This window comes from Macrobrachium nipponense, chromosome 39 (assembly GCF_015104395.2).
Source record: "Macrobrachium nipponense isolate FS-2020 chromosome 39, ASM1510439v2, whole genome shotgun sequence".
In the NCBI taxonomy this organism is placed as follows: Eukaryota; Metazoa; Arthropoda; class Malacostraca; order Decapoda; family Palaemonidae; genus Macrobrachium; species Macrobrachium nipponense.
In genome coordinates this window covers 49,674,107-49,694,088 of record NC_061099.1, presented here as the reverse complement: position 1 = coordinate 49,694,088, position 19,982 = coordinate 49,674,107, and the positions used below count along the sequence as shown (strand labels likewise).

The following is a 19,982-nucleotide window of genomic DNA, read 5'->3' as shown; positions in this document are numbered from 1 at the left end:
TTCGCGGCCGCAAGTCTCCGAAATACGTACATCGCATTATCCTAATATTTGCTCCTTTTCATATTAGCCTTTTTATAGAGTTTCATATATCAAAATGTGCGCAAATTCATGAAAAATACAATAAAAAATAATTGAAGGTTGTAGCTTTTTCCAGCTCCGAAATATGTGCATATAAAAAAATATATATATAAATATTTCGACATTCGGTCAAATTTAACTCATCCGAAATGGTCGAAATCTGCAATTTCTAATCTAAAATCTAAAACTCACAGTATCGTAATATTCAATCATTTTTTCTTAATTTTGAAACAAATTGGAAGTCTCTAGAACCAATATTTAGAATTACGGTGAAATTTTTGAAAAATAACATTTTTTTAACGTCCGCGTGTTACGAATTCGTACATCATTTTGTGATAATATTTTTCCGGTGTTGATTTTATTGTTTTACTATGTATTATTATATCAAAAGGATTGCAATTTAGTGTACAATACAAACGAAAAAAAAGTAACTCGTTAGCTTTGACCGTTTTTGCACAGCGTGATTTGAATACAATTATCTATGAATTTTTTTTTTTTTTTTTTTTGCTACCATATATCGCATTATTTACATATGATAATGATATTATTTTTCATTTCTGATGATTGATACTAAACTTCAGGCAATGGCAAAAAAAAATGAGCCAAAAATGAACTCTTATCTTCAAAACTAAGCGCGCTGTGATTTTTTGAAAAAATTATTTTTCCGCTTCCACGCTCACTCCAAACCGGCGCCGGCATACAGGAGAGATTTTGATTTTTAGGGCTTCGGCGTAGAGGGTTAATACTTGTAATGGTACTGGGACCTAACCCTTAAACGCCGAATGGACGTATTAAACGTCAAGTCAAAATCTCCCCCGATTTCCGAAACAATGGACGTACCATACGTCGGCTCAAAAAAGTTTTTTTAAAAATTCGCGGAAAAATACTTATAGGCCTACCAGCCGAAAACTTTTGAATCACGCGCCTTGGGGATGCTGGGAGTTCACGGATCAAGGCGTTGTTTTGTTTACAATCATTACGCAGGCGCGCAAGCGCGAATTTCTTTCTTATCGCACTAAAAAGTATCAGTGACACATCTCAAAAATTATTTCGTCACTTTGACATAATTTTTGCACCGTTTTAAATCATCAGTTACATGAAGTATTATATATGAAAATGTGCACAATTTCATGCACAATACAACAAAAAAATAGTCATGATTGTAACTTTTATCAATTTTGAAATATTTGTTTCCAGCATATAAATAAACGATAAGTGCCAAAATTTCAACCTCGGTCAACTTTGACTCTACCGAAATGGCCGAGAAAAACGCAATTGTAAGCTAAAACGCTTATATTGTAGTAATATTCAACTATTTACCTTAATTTTGCAACAAATTGGAAGTCTCTAGCACAATATTTCGATTTATGGTGAATTTATGAAAAAACATTTTCCTTACGTCCGCGCGGTAACTCTTCCGAAAAAAATCATACATGCGATTGTGGTAATGTTTGCACCATTTTAAAATTAGCCGTTACATAAAGTTTATTTATGGAAATTTGCGCAATTTCATGCACAATACAACTAAAAGCAACCCATGGTTGTAGCTTTTATCAGTTTTGAAATATTTCATATAAAAAATGATAAGTGACAAATTTTCAACCTTCGGTCAATTTTGACTACCGAAATGGTCGAAAAACGCAATTGTAAGCTAAAACTCTTGTATTTTAGTAATATTCAATCATTTACCTTCATTTTGTAACAAATTGGAAGTCTAGCACAATATTTCGATTTATGGTGAATTTATGAAAAATATTAAATTTTCCTTACGTCCGCGCGGTAACTCTTCCGAAAAAATGTTACGTGCGATTGTGGTAATGTTTGCACCATTTTAAATTAGCCGTTACATAAAGTTTTATATATGAAAATGTGCACAATTTCATGTAAAATACGAAAAATAATTGAAGTTTGTAGCTTTTCTCATTTTCAAAATATTTGCATATAAATCACGATAAATAGAAAAAAAACCACGTTCGGTCAACTTTGACTCTACCGAAATGGTCGAAAAACGCAATTGTAAGCTAAATCTCTTATATTTTAGTAATATTCAATCATTTACCTTCATTTTGCAACAAATTGGAAGTCTCTAGCACAATATTTCGATTTATGGTGAATTTATGAAAAACTTTCCTTCCCTCCGCGCGCGGATTCTCTGCCATAAATCTCCGAATTGCGTACATCGAATTCTCGGAAAATTTGCTCCGTTTCATATTAGGCATTTCATAGAGTTTTATATATGAAAATGTGCGCAATTTCATGTAAAATAAAATGAAAGATATTTGAAGGTTGTAGCTTTTCTCATTTTCGAAATATTTGCATATAAATCTCGATAAATAGAAAAAAACCACGTTCGGTCAACTTTGACTCTACCGAAATGGTCGAAAAACGTAATTGTAAGCTAAAACTCTTACAGTATCGTAATATTCAATCATTTTTATTCATTTTGAAACAAATTGAAAGTCTCTAGAACAATATTGAGATTTACGGTGAATTTTTGAAAAAAATATTTTTTTACGTTCGCACGTTACGAATTCGTACATCGTTTTGTGATAATATTTTTCCGGTGTTGCTTTTATTGTTTTACAATGTATTATATATCAAAATGATTGCAATGTAGTGTAGAATACAACGAAAAAAAAAGAAACTCGTTAGCTTTTACCGTTTTTTGCACAGCGTGATTTTAATACAATTATGTATGAATTTTTTTTTTTTCGCTACCATACATCGCATTATTTACATATGGTAATGATATTATTTTTCATTTCTGATGATTGCATACTATACTTCAGGCAATGACAAAAAAAGGAGCCAAAAATGAACTCTTAATCTTCAAAACTAAGCGCGCTGTGATTTATTTAAAAAATTATTTTTTCCGATTCCGCGCTCACTCAAAACCGGCTCCGGAATTCGGGGGAGTTTTTTATTTTTACCGCTTTGGCGTTTAAGGGCTAATGTACTAATATGGGTCCACCGATAACAGGGACATGAAACTACTATATGAACACCAAAGTCTCTTGCATTGTCATTTAGCTCAATGGAGAAAAAAAAAAAACTAAAAGTACACATCATAAAAGAGAATCCAATGCAAAGAAACAAAGATGTACTCATCCAGTCCAAGATGAAAAAAGAATATTTGCACTACAGAGTGGCTATTGTTGGTGGATGTGAAGGGTATTCCCCAATGAACTCCCCTTACAGCACATTTACACAATACTAGATGGCTAGTGATTACCAGCCTCATTCCTCATGGGAGGAAGAACAGGAGCAGAATTTACCTTGGAAGCAAGAACAATACTTTTGTGGGTCTATTTATGTGAGAAACATTTAATGGCTGCAAGGCCGTAGCAAACCTTCACTTGAACGTTGCTCCTGTTCCTTCTATGCGCAAGAGAAAAATAGCAAGAGATCCCCTCAAGACAATATAAAGGAAAAGAAATAAAAGGATGCAGCACACTTAGCATGGTCGAAATGTCAACTGGGTTTCCTCTGGGCCTTTGTCTACTGCTTGCACCAACTAGTGCCACCATATGGCTCAGCTTGTAACTACAGGCCACCCTACTTTAGGGCTTGGCATGAAAGATATTCTACACTTAATAACTGTTAGTTTATATCCCATTAGGAACAAGCAAATAATAAGTAAATAATAATACATGTACTTACATGGGGCCTATTCAAATTATGATACTAGACCACCCCTACCAGATTAAATCAAACTACACCAAAGTCACATTTATATACCACTGAAAACTGGAGCAAGATACATGTAAAGAGCAAGGTTATAACAATTTGTTCAAGAGAAAACCCTTCCTCCTGCCACAGTGGTTTGGTTATACTAAGATAAGTATACTTAATTCATGATTTAAAAACCAACACAAGCAAAATAAGCATACTAAAATACTGACAATCTGATTACATAAAAAAAATAAGTTTACACTACAATAATGACAAATCATATGAATTGAGAAGTATTTCAAATTACTGTAAGGTTTCATCCTTACATACTGTAATTCCAAAGATTTTTTCAACGCTGTTCACTGTTTAAGCAAAGCTTTATTCATCAGGACTTCAAAGAAAGGTTAAACTTACAGTGAAGTAAAATTTAGGGTACTAAATTCTTCCTATGTATTTTCAAGATTTATTCAAGGCTGATGCACTTCCTAGAAAACCAAAAGTAAAGCATATGAACAAAACAAAATAAATTATCTCCTCAAGGAACAAAATATAAGCTATCTCCAGTTAATGGAAACGGTATTACTAGGAGTAATATTTCATCCCTTTCTCATGTTATAAGAACACAAAGTTCCAACAATTTGTTACAGTACACTCCAGTTTATCTTTCTTCACTGTGACTAACACTAAATACGTTCAACTCCTACAATTAAGTTATACTTTATCGAGTGGGCCAAAAAATATTACCCTTCCACGCCAAACACTGATTTTACAAATAACAATACTAGGCCCCATGCTTAACCCCAACCAGGAAGCTCATGTTATACTTTCAAGTAGTATTGAAAAGAACCAGGGCTGCTACAATTTTTTTCATCGAGAGACCAACAGTGTATCCAATGTATAATGCATTGCTGCCTAGTAATTTATGGCTAGTTCTACAGAAAAATTTAATTATCCTTACTGAAGAACATATTGCAATGACTTGTCTAGTCACTTTAAAAGATTAGTCATAATGACTCTCAATGGATTCAAACTGCACATCTATACAATTAAGAGAGTAAAACAGGCAGCAGTAGCTTAGGAAAAACTAGCCCTGACCAAATATTTGTTAGCCTATACACAGTAGACCAATGATAGTCCATCCAAATTATTTATTGCTACTTCCAATGTCTGCTGAATAGTTACTTTATCTATAAATGCTGCATTTTTAGTATAATGATAATCTTAATTTCTCATCCATATTTATATCAATTTGTGGGAGTTCCATACCAGTGTACTGTTGCCAAGATCCTTAATTAGGTCCTGTGACTTATTTTTTCATCAAAGTAAAGGTGGGGAAAACAGATGAGGTGTATGGGTACTCCAAGGGGAGATATGAATGCCAAGAAACTTGTATGGACTGCAATTTTTCTCTTGCTGAGTAGATGCCACAGGGGATAATACAACTTGAGATGGAAAAATTGGACAAAATTTCTTTGATGCACATAAACTCTGCACAAGCGCCATATCTTCTGAGTCCTGACTGTTGTAAGGCTGATTAACAGAAGGCAGCAGGGGGTCAAGATTATCCACTGCAATCTCCTGTACAATGTTCACTCTATTCCCTTTATGACAAGTCTCCAGAAAAGGGTTGACACTTCTGCTTGGCGCAGTGTTTCCATGGGCAATGTTCATAAACTTTGCAGTTTTCTGTGAAAAAAGTAAAGTCTTCAGACCATGCATAGCATTATGTGAATTTCATAATACATAATAATAATACATTAGTATCTAATTTTGTAGTGTTTATTTATTAAAATGCAGGAATGAAGTCCAAGTGAACCACAAACTACATCTACATAGTATTTACATAATTCATAATAAGGCATAAAGCAGCGGTAAACAGAACCTCTCTCGAACTGTCAACAATTTGAGAGATGAATGAATGCCAGAAACAAGGTGAACTGTTTGATCCTTGCATATTAATGCATAAAATGTATCAATGTCACATCTAAACAAAAATAAGACATGAACTTACAGCCAACAGGGAAAATATAGAATCTAAGATACAAACATTCATTAACATTAACAAAAAATTTATGTGCACTTGAAAGGATAAGTATAACAGTTTTTAGTACTTTGTCTTTATTTTTTCTGAAACAAAAATCATGCAACCTTTAACTGAGTGAAGATGTATAAATAAAATATTCTCTTATTTGCACCATTAAAGCCACAACGATGATGTATATCGGTGAAAGTGAATTACATCTATGACTAAGTCCTACCATGTGCTAGTCTACCAAAGCCTCAGCAACATAAATTGATGTAGCAAACCTAAAAAGTCAAGGCAACTTGACTTCATAAAGGCTAGGGTGTTGGTGTCTAATCAGTATTATACAGTTGTTCATATGTGGAACAAACCTGAGGTCTTAACAATAGGATAATCTCCAAGTGCCAGCTGGTAACCGGTTAAAACAATCAAGATAGTATAGCAAGGAATCTGAGAGATCTGGCCGCTACTGCCCGTACGAGGTGAAAGCTGGTCATAACTGCGTATCGCACTCAGAGACGTGTACAGTTTGTTCTTAAACTGCCTTGGAGTAGACGGTATTGCTTTTGCTCTCCTTCCAAGCCAGTTGTTTTGTGCCCATGTTTCCTTTCTTTTTTCAGTGTGTTGTTGTGTGGTGTTTCTGGTTAATATGGATTCCTCCGAGTCTTGATGGCCTCATCAACACATACTATTTTCTGGTGTCAAAGATGCTTTTTCTCTCCCAAAATAATTTTGGAAATTTACTGTGCATCAGCAGCCTAATGGAACCTGAGAGGAAGATTATTTATGCTAGACAGTAATCAATACTTAAACTGTAATGACCTCTCAATAAAGTGTATACTAAATTATAAATTATACTTAGTTAAAACAGTGAATACAGTAAACAGAAGTACCATAAACAAAAGATTAACGTAACTTGCATATATATCAGTACTACTGGTATTTTCACCTTCCCCAAACACTCTTGACTTCTAAAGAACATCCATTGGGCCAAGTAGCAGAGTTATGGGGCAGAGAAGTGGGTGGTAGATGTCCTTCGGGTGGGATACCTACTATCATTCGACTTCTCTCCTCTGTTGGACAAGCCGCAACTCAGGAAGGCATATCCTCCTGATTCTCAGAAGTTCTTGGCTCTTCGGGAGGAAGTGCAGAAAATGCTGGACAAGGATGTGATAGAGGAAGTAGTGCGTCCGTCCCCGGGGTTTTACAGTCACATCATCTTGGTGCCCAAGACGTTGGGAGGATGGAGGCCTGTGATCGACTTATCCACCTTGAATCACTTCATCAGGAAGACACGGTTCAAGATGGAGACCCCGTGCTCGGTGTTGGCAGATATGAGGGAAGGCGACTTCATGCTGTCGATAGACTTAAGAGAGACGCATGCTTCCAAATCCCTGTTCATCCCACGTCCAGGAAGTTTCTTCGCTTCTCTCTTGCTGACAAGATCTTCAAGTTCAAAGTCTTGTGCTTCGGGCTGACGACGACCCCTCAAGTGTTCACAAGGGTCTTCTCTCTCATGTCAAGTTGGGCCCATGCTCAGGGGATCCGTTTGCTGAGGTACCTCAACGATTGGTTAGTCTTGGCAGTTTCCAGGGAGAAGCTGCTGCAGGACGGGGATCGTCTACTTCGGTTCTGGCTGGAACTGGGCATATTAGTCAACCAGGAAAAGTCGAACCTCATACCCACTCAAAGGATTCTCTCGTCGGATCAGAGATTGGAGAAGTTGCAGGTGGTAGCATGCAACTACCTGTCAAAGTCACATCAGTCAGCTCATCAGTGGTAGGTTCTTCTGGGAGTGTTGTCTTCCCTGGAGAAGCTGGTCCCTCATGGGCGTCTTCATCTTCGGTCTCTGCAATGGACACTGGGAGAATTCTGGTTCCGGCAGGGGACTCCCCTGTTTATGGTTCCTCTGTCTCTGGAAGTGAGAGAAGACCTTCGGTGGTGGTTGGACGACCAGAATCTGTTGAAAGGTGTCCCTCTGCGTTCTCTCCCACTGGACTTCCTTCTGTTCTTAGAAGCCTCCCTCACAGGTTGGGGCGCTCATTTAGGCGGCCTCATCGCTTCAGCCATTTGGAGTTTGGAGGAAAAGCAGCAAAATATCAACGTCTTGGAGTTCAAGTCGGACAACACCACAGTGGTAGCCTATGTGAACAAACAGGGAGGCCTGGTTTCGCATCAACTTTACGCCTTGACCGTCGAGCTTCACCAGTGGGCAGTCAGCAATTTGGTAGAACTCTCAGCCAGGTATATCCCAGGGAAACGGAACGTGGTAGCAGACAAACTCAGTCACTGGGATCAGATCCTAGGCACAGAGTGGTCCCTTCATCAAGTGGTGGTGTGCAAGCTTTTCCAGATTTGGGGGAGACCAATGCTGGACCTTTTCGCGACACGCTTCAACAGGAAGCTGGAGGTGTTCTGTTCAGTGGTTCCAGATCCTTTAGCATTGGCAGAGGACACATTCCAACATCCCAGGGACAACCTGGAGGTGTATGCCTTCCCTCCGTTTTGTTTGATCCATAGGTTCTGAACAGGCTGATGAGTTCACAGGGTCTCAGGATGACTTTGGTAGCCCCTCTGTAGCCTCAGGCGGAATGGTTTCCAGATCTGCTGTCATTGTCAGAGGTTCCGAGGGAGATTCCCCCTTGGTGACATCATCTGTGTCAGCCCCATGCAGAAAGGTTCCACCAGTCAGTAGAATCTCTGTCTCTTCACGGTTGGAGGCTATCAAGTATCTCCTCCGAGCGAGAGGCTTTTCCCAGAGAACAGCTGGGCACATGTCCAGCAGTCTTAGAAAGTTAAACTCCGCAGTTTACCAAGGCAAATGGGCGATCTGCTGTGTTTGGTGTTGTAAACAGGGTTTTTCTCCAATCGTGACCTCTATTTAGCGAATAGCAGACTTTTTAACCTTCCTCAGAGACGAGAAAAGTTTCTGTTTCTGCTATTAGAGGCTACAGGGCGGCCCCGAGTTTGGTGTTATGCCTTAAGGGTAGCGACATCTCCTCTTCCTGGGAACTTTCCTTCCTAATTAAGGGGTTTGAGCAGTCGAGTTCTCCTAGAGAGCTCAAGCCCCCAACGTGGGATGTTTCCTTGGTTCTTAAGAGCTTCACTAAGAGTCCATATGAGCCCTTGCATCGCTCATCTAACAGGAACCTTACGCTCAAGACAGTTTTCCTTCTGGCTTTGGCATCTTCCAAGAGGGTAGGAGAGCTGCACGGTCTGAGCTATGAGGTGAAGCACACCAGGGGTTGGGGGGTCGATGTCCTACGAATTTGTCCCAGAATTTGTGGCCAAGACCCAGAATCCCTCGGTGCACGATGACAGGTTCACTTCGTTTTCCATTCCATCACTGACTGACTTTGTGGGTGGTGATGCTCAAGAGCTTTTGTTGTTCCCTGTCCAGGCCCTGCATTGCTATCTTAAAAGGACTCAGCACCTTAGACCAGGATGCCGCAGACTTTTTGTTAGCACAGGGCGTACAAAGAAAGAGATGTCTTAAGAATACTATCTCTTTTTGGATACAGGAAGCCATCAGACAGGCATACTTTTCACTTGATGATTCCACCACCACGTCTGTGCAGGCCAGAGCGCATGACGTTGGAGGTATTGGTCCCTCTCTGGCTTTCTAAAAGGACTTGGCTGTACATGGAGTGCCGAGCGCTGGTACTTGGTTACGCCAGTCCAAGTTCACCTCCTATCTTAAGGATGTTGCCCACAGATCTATGGACACATTTTCCCTACGTTCTGTGGTGGCTGCCCAAAAGGTTGTGTAAATCATAGTTGTCCTTAACAGGGCACCTTTGTATCTTACCTAAGATGATTGTGTGGATGAGAGAATGAGTGACATGGCCGGTACCATTCCTTCTTCCTTCGGGCGGTTTAAGGAATAGACACGTCATTTGCTGGACTGGTCTGATACAGGAGTAGGGTAGTCATACTGGTAGTGTGGTCGTGCAATATACAATATCTTACTCACTATTTGGTGGCATAGGCTCCACTCCTTGGCAAGGAGGAGTCGGGAGTACTACAAACCCTAGTGTCTTGGTTTGTTATTGGACAATGATATATGGTTATCCCTTATATGTATTATTGTACGTCACCCAGGTTCTGAGTGGTTAGATATTAGTTTATCTAGTTTCTCAATGGGCTTCAGTCCTTCTCCAAGAATTATTTCTTTTGAGAGCTGGACTGGTTTAACCAGATCCAGCTAGGCGCTAGATATGATCCTATTGTTAAGACCTCAGGTTTGTAGCTATGAAAAATCGAATTGTCTTACAAAAGCTACAATTGCTAATAAGAAAGAAAGCTAAAGGTGTACAGTGAACCAAAATGCAACAGATGAGAAACTAAAGAGGGTACATTACCAACTTTAGCCAACTGGCAAATCATGAAAGCATGAGCAAGAACGGCATGTTGACAGTTGTGTGGCATAAAACAGAATGATGTTCTCGGCGCCTGTTGCTCCCAAGCCCACTTTCCAGTGGGCAGGCCTGTCACCCCTGCTTTGCAATAGTCACTTGTCTGCAGATTTTGAATTTAGGATGCTGTGCGAGCATAAACTTTACCTAAGTAATTATACATGGTAAATTACTTATCTAAAAAGTTTATTTCATATTCATAATATTCCCTATTGTGGTATTTAGTTTTTCCTGTCTGTAAATAAAAGAAAATTGCCGTATAAGCTGATATCAAATACTTTGAAAATCTTAAAATATTGCATTTGCATGCACCAAGACATTGTTGGCCAAGAAATTTTTGCACGAAACATGGCTGCTTGGGCAGTTCACACCATATATGTTTTGTAATCTGTTCAAGTTTTCAATTTGCTGCAATGCCACCTTCAGAAAAGCTTATTACTTAAAGTGATTGAACTGAATCGAATTTGGGTGTCTCTTTAGGCTGGAGCATTTTTAACACCAAGAAATATATTATTATTATTAATAGGGGTTAGTTTTTCCAGACCTCTGAGTCTCAAGTAGACTCTTCTCGGGCTGGTTCTCAGGGATCAATCTTGAGAAAAAAAAAAAAAAATTAAGACTATTTGAAAAACCCGTCTTATTTAAAAAATTTATGATTTTATTAATTGAAAAATCCCTGCTTTCAGCAAGAATATTTTTCATTTCCGAACTCCGCAGATAAATAGATCTTTGCTGGGTTCAATTTGGGCACTCAACAAGCAAATGCTGCACTGTCATGGGTGTTTGACATCTGTTACATTTCACTGGGTCAGCATGTGGTGTTGACATCAAGTGACCATGTGAGAATCTTGTGTGTCCTATACGTAGCCTTGCTAGGATCACCTCTTTTGATCTTTCCTCCTGTGAGGATGCCCTCCATGCATAGACTTCAGTTTTTGTGTTTTTAAGTTTTTTTGTTGTTGGCACCGAGGCCCATTCTTCTTTCCAATCCTGGTAAATCAATGTTTTAACAGATTTTACCCAGTCTGACACTGGGGCATATGAAATTGTTGGAGGGATAGTGCAGGCTAATTTGGCAGCAGTGTCTGCATATTCATTTCCTTTTATTCCCACGTGTGCTGGGATCCAACATATTTCCATTGATATTCCTGATTGGAGGAGTTGATGAATTTTTATTTGAATTTCCTGTACTATTTGGTTTCCTGGTTTATACTGTCTTATTGCATCTATAGCGCTACGTGAGTCACTGAAAATAACAGACACACTTGCTTTTGCCTCAGATATCATATCTAGAGCCATCTGTATGGCTGTGACTTCAGCAGTAAATACTGATGATATTGAAGGTAGGCTTTTTTTAATTAACATATTTTTCGAATATGCAGATGCTCCTACTCCAACATTATTTTTGAGCCGTCTGTATATACCATAAATTTGTCGCCTTTTCTTCTAATGTGCTCCAAAGCATGTTGGCGGTACATTCCGTACTTGTCATTTGCTTTTTGAGTAGGTAAGACAGGGAGGGAGGTACATATCTTTACTCGATTTAAAATCCATGGTGGTGGCAATTCCATTGGTGGGTGAAAATTGGATCCATCATTATGTATGTTCATTATGTATCTAGCTCTTTTTGGGAAAGAGCTAGTACTATTAACTGCTGTTACTTGATTACAGTTTTGGAAGCAGTAAGCTGCAGGAGACGATCCCGCTTGAATTGAAAAACCTCTTGGTATTGTTATTAAATTACGGTGATGTTTTAAGGGCAAAACACCTGCCTCCACCAAAAGTGAGTTTGTTGGGGACGATCGGAATGCCTCCTGTGCACAATCGCACGCCTTCATGGTGCACTGCATCGAGAGATTTTAATGCAGATTCTGAGGCGGATGAATATATTGGACAGCAGTAATCTATTATGGATAAGACTGTTGCCTTATATATCATTAATAAAATGTCTCGCTTTGCTCCCCAATTAGTGTGTGATAACTTTTTTAATATGGCAAGGGCTTTGATGCCCTTGGCTTTAATGTATTTGATGTGCTCTTTCCAATTTAAATGTTGATCAAATATTACTCCTAGATACTTGATTTTTGTACAAAATTGTATTTCAGTGCTATAAAGATGCAGTTTGATTGTTTGGTTCTTCATCCACCTTTTGTCTTTGTAGAAGACGATTGCTTTTGTTTTATCAGTTGAAAATTTAAATCCAACTGAATTTGCCCAACTACATATATTTGAAATGGCAGTACTGAGAACTCTCTGAGCATGTCTCAAATTACTACTCGTATAGTAAATGACAAAGTCATCAACATATAAACTGTTTTTTACACCACTTGGTAAATTTATAGTAATGTCATTGATTGCTAAAGCAAACAATGTACAGCTCAAGACACTACCTTGAGGGATTCCTTCTTCCAGTTTATAGGTTACTGAGTAGGAATTTTCTACTCTTACTTGAAAAGTTCTGTTTGTTAAGAAGTTCTTAATAAATATTGGTAAGTGGCTAAATATTGGTAAGTGGCCTTTAGTCCCTTGGAGTGGAGTTTTTGCATGATGTTATGTTTCCATGTTGTATCGTATGCTTTTTCTATATCAAAAAATATAGCTCTGTTAATTTCTTTTGTTCAAAGCCTTTTTTGATATGATCTTTCTAAATGTGTTAAGGGATCTAGGGTTGATCTGCCAGCTATTGAACCAGACTGTGTTGGTGTTAAAATGGATTCTTTGGTTATTACATACGTTAATCGTGCATTAACCATTTTTTCTAAGATTTTGCATAGGCAACTTGTTAGAGATATCGGTCTATAATTGGATGGATTACTTGCATCCTTTCCTGGTTTGTTTATTGGAATAATTATGGCATGTTTCCATTATCAGGAAAGACACGTTTTAGCCAGATACTATTGTAAAATTTTAATAAATATGATTTAGCTATAGGAGCTAATTTTTCTATCATTTCAAATGATATTTTATCATATCCTGGTGCAGAGGGATGACAAGAGTTGATGGCATTATCTAGTTCATCCATGTTAAAAATATAGTTATATTCCAGGTCTTCAAGAGTTTCAAAATTGAGTATTATATTTTCTTTTTGTTTTCTGATATTTTGAAAATGTGTATCTAGGCTGGAGTAAGCACTGATGTTTTTAAAATGTTTCCCAATTATGTTTGATATTTCATAAGTATCATGGTATATTTTTCCATTTAAATGTATTGCACTTCTTGGAGGCTTATATGTTTTCCATTGATTTTCCTTTTCTTATCTTTTTGCCAGACATCCTTGTGGATGTGTTTGAAGATATGTTTGAGACATATTCCTTCCATGATGCGATTTTTTCAGCTATTACCGTTTTTCTAAATTTGGCTGTATATTTGTTATATAGTGGTTTAATGTGGTTAATTGTTATGTTTGTTATAAACTATTTTGTTTAATATGTTTATACTATAGGGAATTTTGTTGAGTGATTTAAGGCGAGTTTTGAGTCTGTTTAGATTGCGACTCAATATAAGTTTTATTTTACTTAATGTTGTTAATGTTGGATTCCACCATGGGACAGGGGATTTTGTGGAATGTGATTTGGTTTTTGGAATACTTTTATCTGCAGCATTTATTATGAAGTTTGAGAAGGATTCACATGTAGTATTGTGATCTTCATTATATGGGAATGGTGGTATGTTTCGTGTGTATAGGTATGGTATTTATCCCAGTTAGCCTTTTGGGAGATTATATCTTGTAGGTGGCAATATTTTGACATTACTTAAGTAGTTCAGAATGATTGGGAAATGGTCACTTGTGTATGAATCGTCTAGGACGTTCCATTCAAATTTCTCCGCTACATCATTTGAACATAATGAAATGTCAATTGAAGAAAAGGTTAGGTGTGTATTTGAAAAATATGTTGGAACTTCACTTTCATTGAGACAATACAGGTTGTGTTTCATTATAGTATTCTCTATGTTGATTCCAGATGTGTCAGTGGGGTTATTAATATCCCATAATGGATTATGTGCATTAAAATCTCCTACTATAAGTAGTGGTTCCTGTATACTTTTGCTAATAAGTTCAGAAAAATCACTGAAATTTGCATTGAAATTTGGTTGGTTATATAAATTACAAATAGTAATTTTACTTTTATCAGGCATATACAGTTTAATTGATGTTATTTGATATGGCATAGATGGTATGTCAACAGGTTCATATGTAAATGCTATTATGAACGTATATGGCTGTGCCTAATTTTCCACCGTCAGTTGGTGAATAACAGGCAATTTTATAGTGTTGGATATTTGTAGGGTTACTTCCTATATGTTGTAGACATATGCACATTGGGTTGTGGTTTCGTATGATTCTTTGTAATTCACCCAGATGTAGTCGGGTTAAGAGACCATTTATATTCCATTGAATGATTTTATATTCCATTATTGGGAGGAATTGGTGTTAAATTCTGTAAATTGATTGCTGATTTTACTTTATCTCGTAGTTTATATGCATTTGAATTTATTTGTGGTTTTTTAATCGTATTTGTATGTTGGTTATTAGATTCTGCAGTTGTTTGTTTTTCATAGTTGAATATTAATAAGTCTATTTTTGATTTTATAATTTCCTTTTTGTATTTTAAGGATTCAGAACATAATTCGTTCTCATGTTGGTGGTTAAAGGGCACCCTCCCCTTAATTTGGTAAAATTGTCAATACAATTTTGTACTGTGTCCTCTGTCTTGGTAGTTAGTTGGTTATATGTACTTACAAAGCATTCATTACAACCACAAGATGAAGCATGTTTGGTAATGTTAATTATTGGTTCAGAAGTTTTTGGTCTAGCTTTAGAAATTTCTGGTTTTGTAATTCTATTGTTCCTTTTCTGTAGTGATAAGGACTGTTGGTTTGAGGGGTTATTTGTTTTGTTGTTGTTAATGGGATATTTGGGTCTTCTGTGGTTGGGGGGTGATAGTCATATTTTGGTTTGGTTTAATGGTATGATTTTCATTAGTATTATTTGATGGAAATTGTAAAGAGTGATCTTTACTGTCCAGATGTTGGCTGTTTGATTGAGGGTAATTGTGTATTTCCACTTGTGATGAGGTTAGTTTAATATCTTTTTTAAAATGTTCTCCTGGTGTAGTTGGAGTCTCTCTGGATTGACTGTAATTTTCAATATTTACTTTTTTTCCCTTAGGTGGGGTTCTTTCTAGAATTCTTTTCTTTTTGCCAGTTCGATTATCATCATTATTTAATTCTTCTATTGGAAGTTCTTTTTCATGGATAACTGAATCATCTATGTTAGTGGTGGTATTGGTTGTTGTAATATCACTATTTTGGATTTCAGTATTATTGGTATGAAATCCAGTTTCCATGTTTAAACTATCTTGTTTGTCATTGTGCTGTTTGATGTCTTGATTTTTAGTCACATTTGAAAAGGTGGGGTTTTGGATGGATTGTTAACGCCTCTTACTTTTAGCTCAAGTCTGGCTTCCATGACTGACATTCCTGTCCTATTTATTAACAACAACTGAAGTTCTGTGTTATATTGGTAAAATGAACACTCCTTAGATATTGCGTGATGGGCTAGTCCACAATTAATACATTTTGATTGATTACAGTTCCAATTAGTGGTATGGTCATCTGATGCACAGACTGCACATATAGCCTTATTACGGCATCTTTTGTATATGTGTCCATACCTTGAGCACTGTGTACATTGTAGTGGTTTAGGAACAAAAGGACGAACTTCTCTATTTTGTCCAAGAATTTTTATTTTAAATGGTAGGTCTTGGCCTGTAAATTTTATTTTGGCAATGTTGATATTTTTACTTTTATCTTTCCTACTTGAAATAGAGTATATTTCTAAATCGTGGGTATTGTTATATCTCAATTTTAGGGAGTCTAGCAATAGTTGTTTTGAAGGAAGCTCCTGCTCGCTATTGGGTAGGATGACTGTACCCTGTACATAATTCAAATGTTCGTGGCTTGTAATTATTACCTTTATATTTATTTCTGTTATACTTATAAAGGCAGTGGACTGCTTTTTATTGGTTACTTGGATAAGCCATTCATTGTCCTTGATGTGTCGAGGCATTTGCCGTGTCTTGTGTTGGATATATGTTAAGTAATTTGTTTTCTAGCATCGCTGCTGAGATTTTGTTGTCAGCTTTGAGGACTAGAAATCTTGACCAATTATCTGGTCCAAAGAGGTTATCAAAATGTACCAATGTGGGATTAAGTCAGTAATTTTTGTTTCTTTTTGGTCCTTGTTTTATGTATGTTGCTTGTCTATTATGATTTTTATATTTTTCTGTATTGCTGTGAGGATTATTTGTCTCTAATTCAGAATTATTGTTCATCATATATGGTTCCATTGTTACGATATTGGAGTTTACCAATTTATTTTTTTTGTTTCTTTTTTATTTATGCACTCTATTTGGTTTTCTGGCTCTGCTGCTTTACTTGGAACAGGGTGTTCCTTTGTATCTTTTATAGTACTTTCACTACTTGTGGCAGTACCTAGGAAATTCGGGAGTGACGTGCCAATGGTCATCAACTGTGCCGTAGTTTTTCCATCATGGGGCCCAGGGTACTCAAATCATTTATTTCACAGTTCATAAATTTTGTTTAAAAAAAAAAAAAAAAATCTTGAAAAGATATCATTGGCCCTTCGCGAAGTTAAATCTTCTGCCAAAGGCACAAGTGAGAAAGGACTCCCAAATGTCCGCATCCCTACCCTACCCCAAAAGGGGATGGCATAAGATGATTAGTATGGCCCAAGTGTAAGCAGAACCCGCTTGCTAATACTAAGAGTATTATGTTAATACAATTATCCCCATCCTAATCACATTATGGGCAAACTGGATAGAATGCCGAGAGTTCTATTCCTAGAACCAGGCCCTCCCTGGAATCAGTGGTCCAGCTCCACAGAATAGTTCCGCCTGAAAAACAGGTCCGAACATTGTCGGGTAGATGATGGATCTACCACAGTTCTCACTATTTAGCTTCGGATTTAACTCCACGTTAAGCCATGATATGTTTTCTCATTTATTTGCTTTCAAAAATTTTGGCAAAAAATGGAAAAGTCCACATAAGTTTACTCGAAAATATATAATGTCATATGGGACTCTTGGGTTCGAACCTGGGAAGAGATTCCTGAGGTTCGAGAGCCCCCTCACCACGTCAAGGTGGTCCCAAAACGAGGGGGACCAAGAAATATAATCTTTCAAAAATCAATATTAGTTTCTTTTACTACAACCCCATAAATCTTACATAGCCTTTTGTGCAACCATACACTCCAACTACTCCACAAAAGAAAGAACTCTCCTGGCTCCAGTGATGGTACAGAATTGACCTTGGATGGAAGCATGCTTGGAGTTACTAATATCAAAAGAGAGAGCATAACCATGAACATAACTGGGAGAAGCCTTTTGGTGTCTGAAAGTAAGTTTTCAATCCAAGAACATTGAGACAAAAGCACTGAAATGTTAGCAGCAAGGGAGATTGGTCAGGCATAAATCACCTCTGTGGTCACTAGAAGGACCCACCAAAGGGACACTTGAGTTGAGAGGTGTTGCTTGCTGCCAGGTAAACAAGTCATGATAGGGGACACTAAAGAAAAAGTGTTTTTGCTAGTGTCATATGATCTTATAAGAGGCAAAAGCAAGAATCTCAGTCTCTGTTAACCCACCATGCACTAAAGAACATCTGTTTCATGGAGATAGGAGGTAACAATCTCCCATGTTGGGAAACTAGGACAGGGCAGTTAGATCACCAAAAATAATTTTTCAAAATCTGTTTGTGCAAGTTGTAATGGATGTCACTCACACAAGTATCACAACTAAAGACTCAAGCAGAAGCAGCATCAAGGTCATTTCAAACTCTTGATACATATTTGTAGTTTCTTGCTTATATAAGAAAACCAACAGAGCTAAAACTAGTCCATACAAATCATCACACTTCACTCCATAAGGCACTTGATCCCAATATGCACAACACAGTGTAAGAGGAGGTTACTAATCATAACTTAACAAAACGTTATGGTAAATCTTACCAAGCAAACCAATACGTACATGTACATATATTGCAGCACAATTATCAACACAGAACATATGACAACTAATCAGGCACTAAAACTGAATACATACAGTACATTAAACAATGACAAAAATTGTTGGCTCATTAACATTGCACCAAAAACATACAATAATAATCAAAGACAATAGTAATGTACTATTGCAAATACAAAAAATTACGATTCTTAACTTAACCCCTAAGGGATAGGCTAAATATATATTAAGCACACCACTAGACCTGGCAAACTTTAAGGTTGGCCAATTTATGAAAAAAACACAACCTTGTGTGGGGCCTCTTTTACGAGACACTTGTAAAATTAAGCAATTTTACCAAGTTACACATGCTTTTTCTAATAATTTTGTTTATTTCATTTTATAAAATAATAATTACAGCTCACACAATAACTAAAATCACAAACAAATTTTGAGTACATTTATTGTAAAATATTTATGAGATTTACCAAGATGACGAATTGTAGTAACTTTTAGTGAGGTATAGAGTACATGTTTTTTCTAATATTTCGTTGTCATATTGCAATTATAACTGACATACTATCATAAAAGATAAGAACTGAAACCAACAGCAATCCCTGGGTATATTTATGAGCAAATAAATAAAAAGACATCATGGGATAGAGAAGAGCAATGCATTCCCCCATCAAGTCTCAAGGCATACTGATTGCCCTTTGCCCTACTACAGATGCCATTAGTCATTTATGGATCATCCAAATAGTGGTGTGCGTAATATTAATACTACTCTTATGAGTTAGCCTATCCATCACTTAAAACCTGTTATAGATACGCATATGATGATGACCGTCCATTAGGGATTAAGATAAAAGCAAAGTAACTCAAATCGTTTTTACTTACCTCTTTAAGAAAACCGACTTCTAATGGTACTGTCTCGTTATCTCTTTTGAAGAATCTGCTGGTGGTGTTACCTAGAATATAAACATTGACATTGCAGAAAACCTTATTTCTTTTCTTTCTCAATAATCAATAATGGAACTGAACTCTCTTCATAAACTATATAGATGAAACGATCAGTAATTTCAGGCAATGCAGTCTTATATGAAGTGCAGAAACTTGTACTGCAAAAACTTGGGTAGCTACCAGTATGTACTACCGTACTCAGGTGACAATAAGTGTGTGGTTTTATTTCCCTAAAATAAGCACTACACGTCCTATAGTAGATTCACATTAACCATGCATCGGAGGTCTAGGCCAGCCCCTTATGACGCTCCTGATTGGCTGTTGATAAACCAATCACAAGGCTGGAAACTCACGTCTCTCTTGAGAGTTCACAAAGGCAGGATGTATGTTCCAATTCTCCTGAGGGATATGTCTTTCAAAAGTATCCCTTAGATGTGGAACATGCATCCTGTCTATGTGAACCCTCAAGAGGTTGAGTTTCCAGCTGTGTGATTGGCTTATCAACAGCTAATCAGGAGCGTCGTAAGGGAATGGCCTAGACATCAGATGCACAGTTGATGTGAATCTACTATAGCAATATTCAACTGAAATTCATATTTATCTTGTGATCATCCAGACCCTATCTGTTATTAATAAATCTATGCCTATATTTCCTTCCTGCAAGGAATGAATAAAAATCTTCAATGAAAAAAAGGTAGGTAAAAGTGTGTGTGTGTGAGTTTGTCTTATGGTAGGGTATAAAGCTAAGCACTAAGGAAATTCAACCATGGAATGAAAAAAATAAATAAATAAAAAAGAAATGGGAGAGGA

The 19,982-nt window shown here is 37.0% G+C and overlaps 1 protein-coding gene across 2 annotated transcripts in view; it reads right to left on the bottom strand.

Annotated features, from left to right (window-relative positions):
- Positions 1–4,190: 4,190 nt before the first annotated feature.
- The window catches only part of LOC135210332 (uncharacterized), a 109,657-nt gene continuing 93,865 nt past the window's right edge, over positions 4,191–19,982 (bottom strand). For both annotated transcript variants that reach the window (XM_064243220.1, XM_064243221.1), the window contains 2 exons: positions 19,110–19,180; positions 4,191–5,436 (listed from right to left, as the gene is read on the bottom strand). In XM_064243220.1, the coding sequence (XP_064099290.1) occupies positions 5,068–5,436; positions 19,110–19,180 (440 nt within the window). In that variant the 3' untranslated portion in view covers positions 4,191–5,067. The remainder of the gene's footprint in view (positions 5,437–19,109; positions 19,181–19,982) is intronic.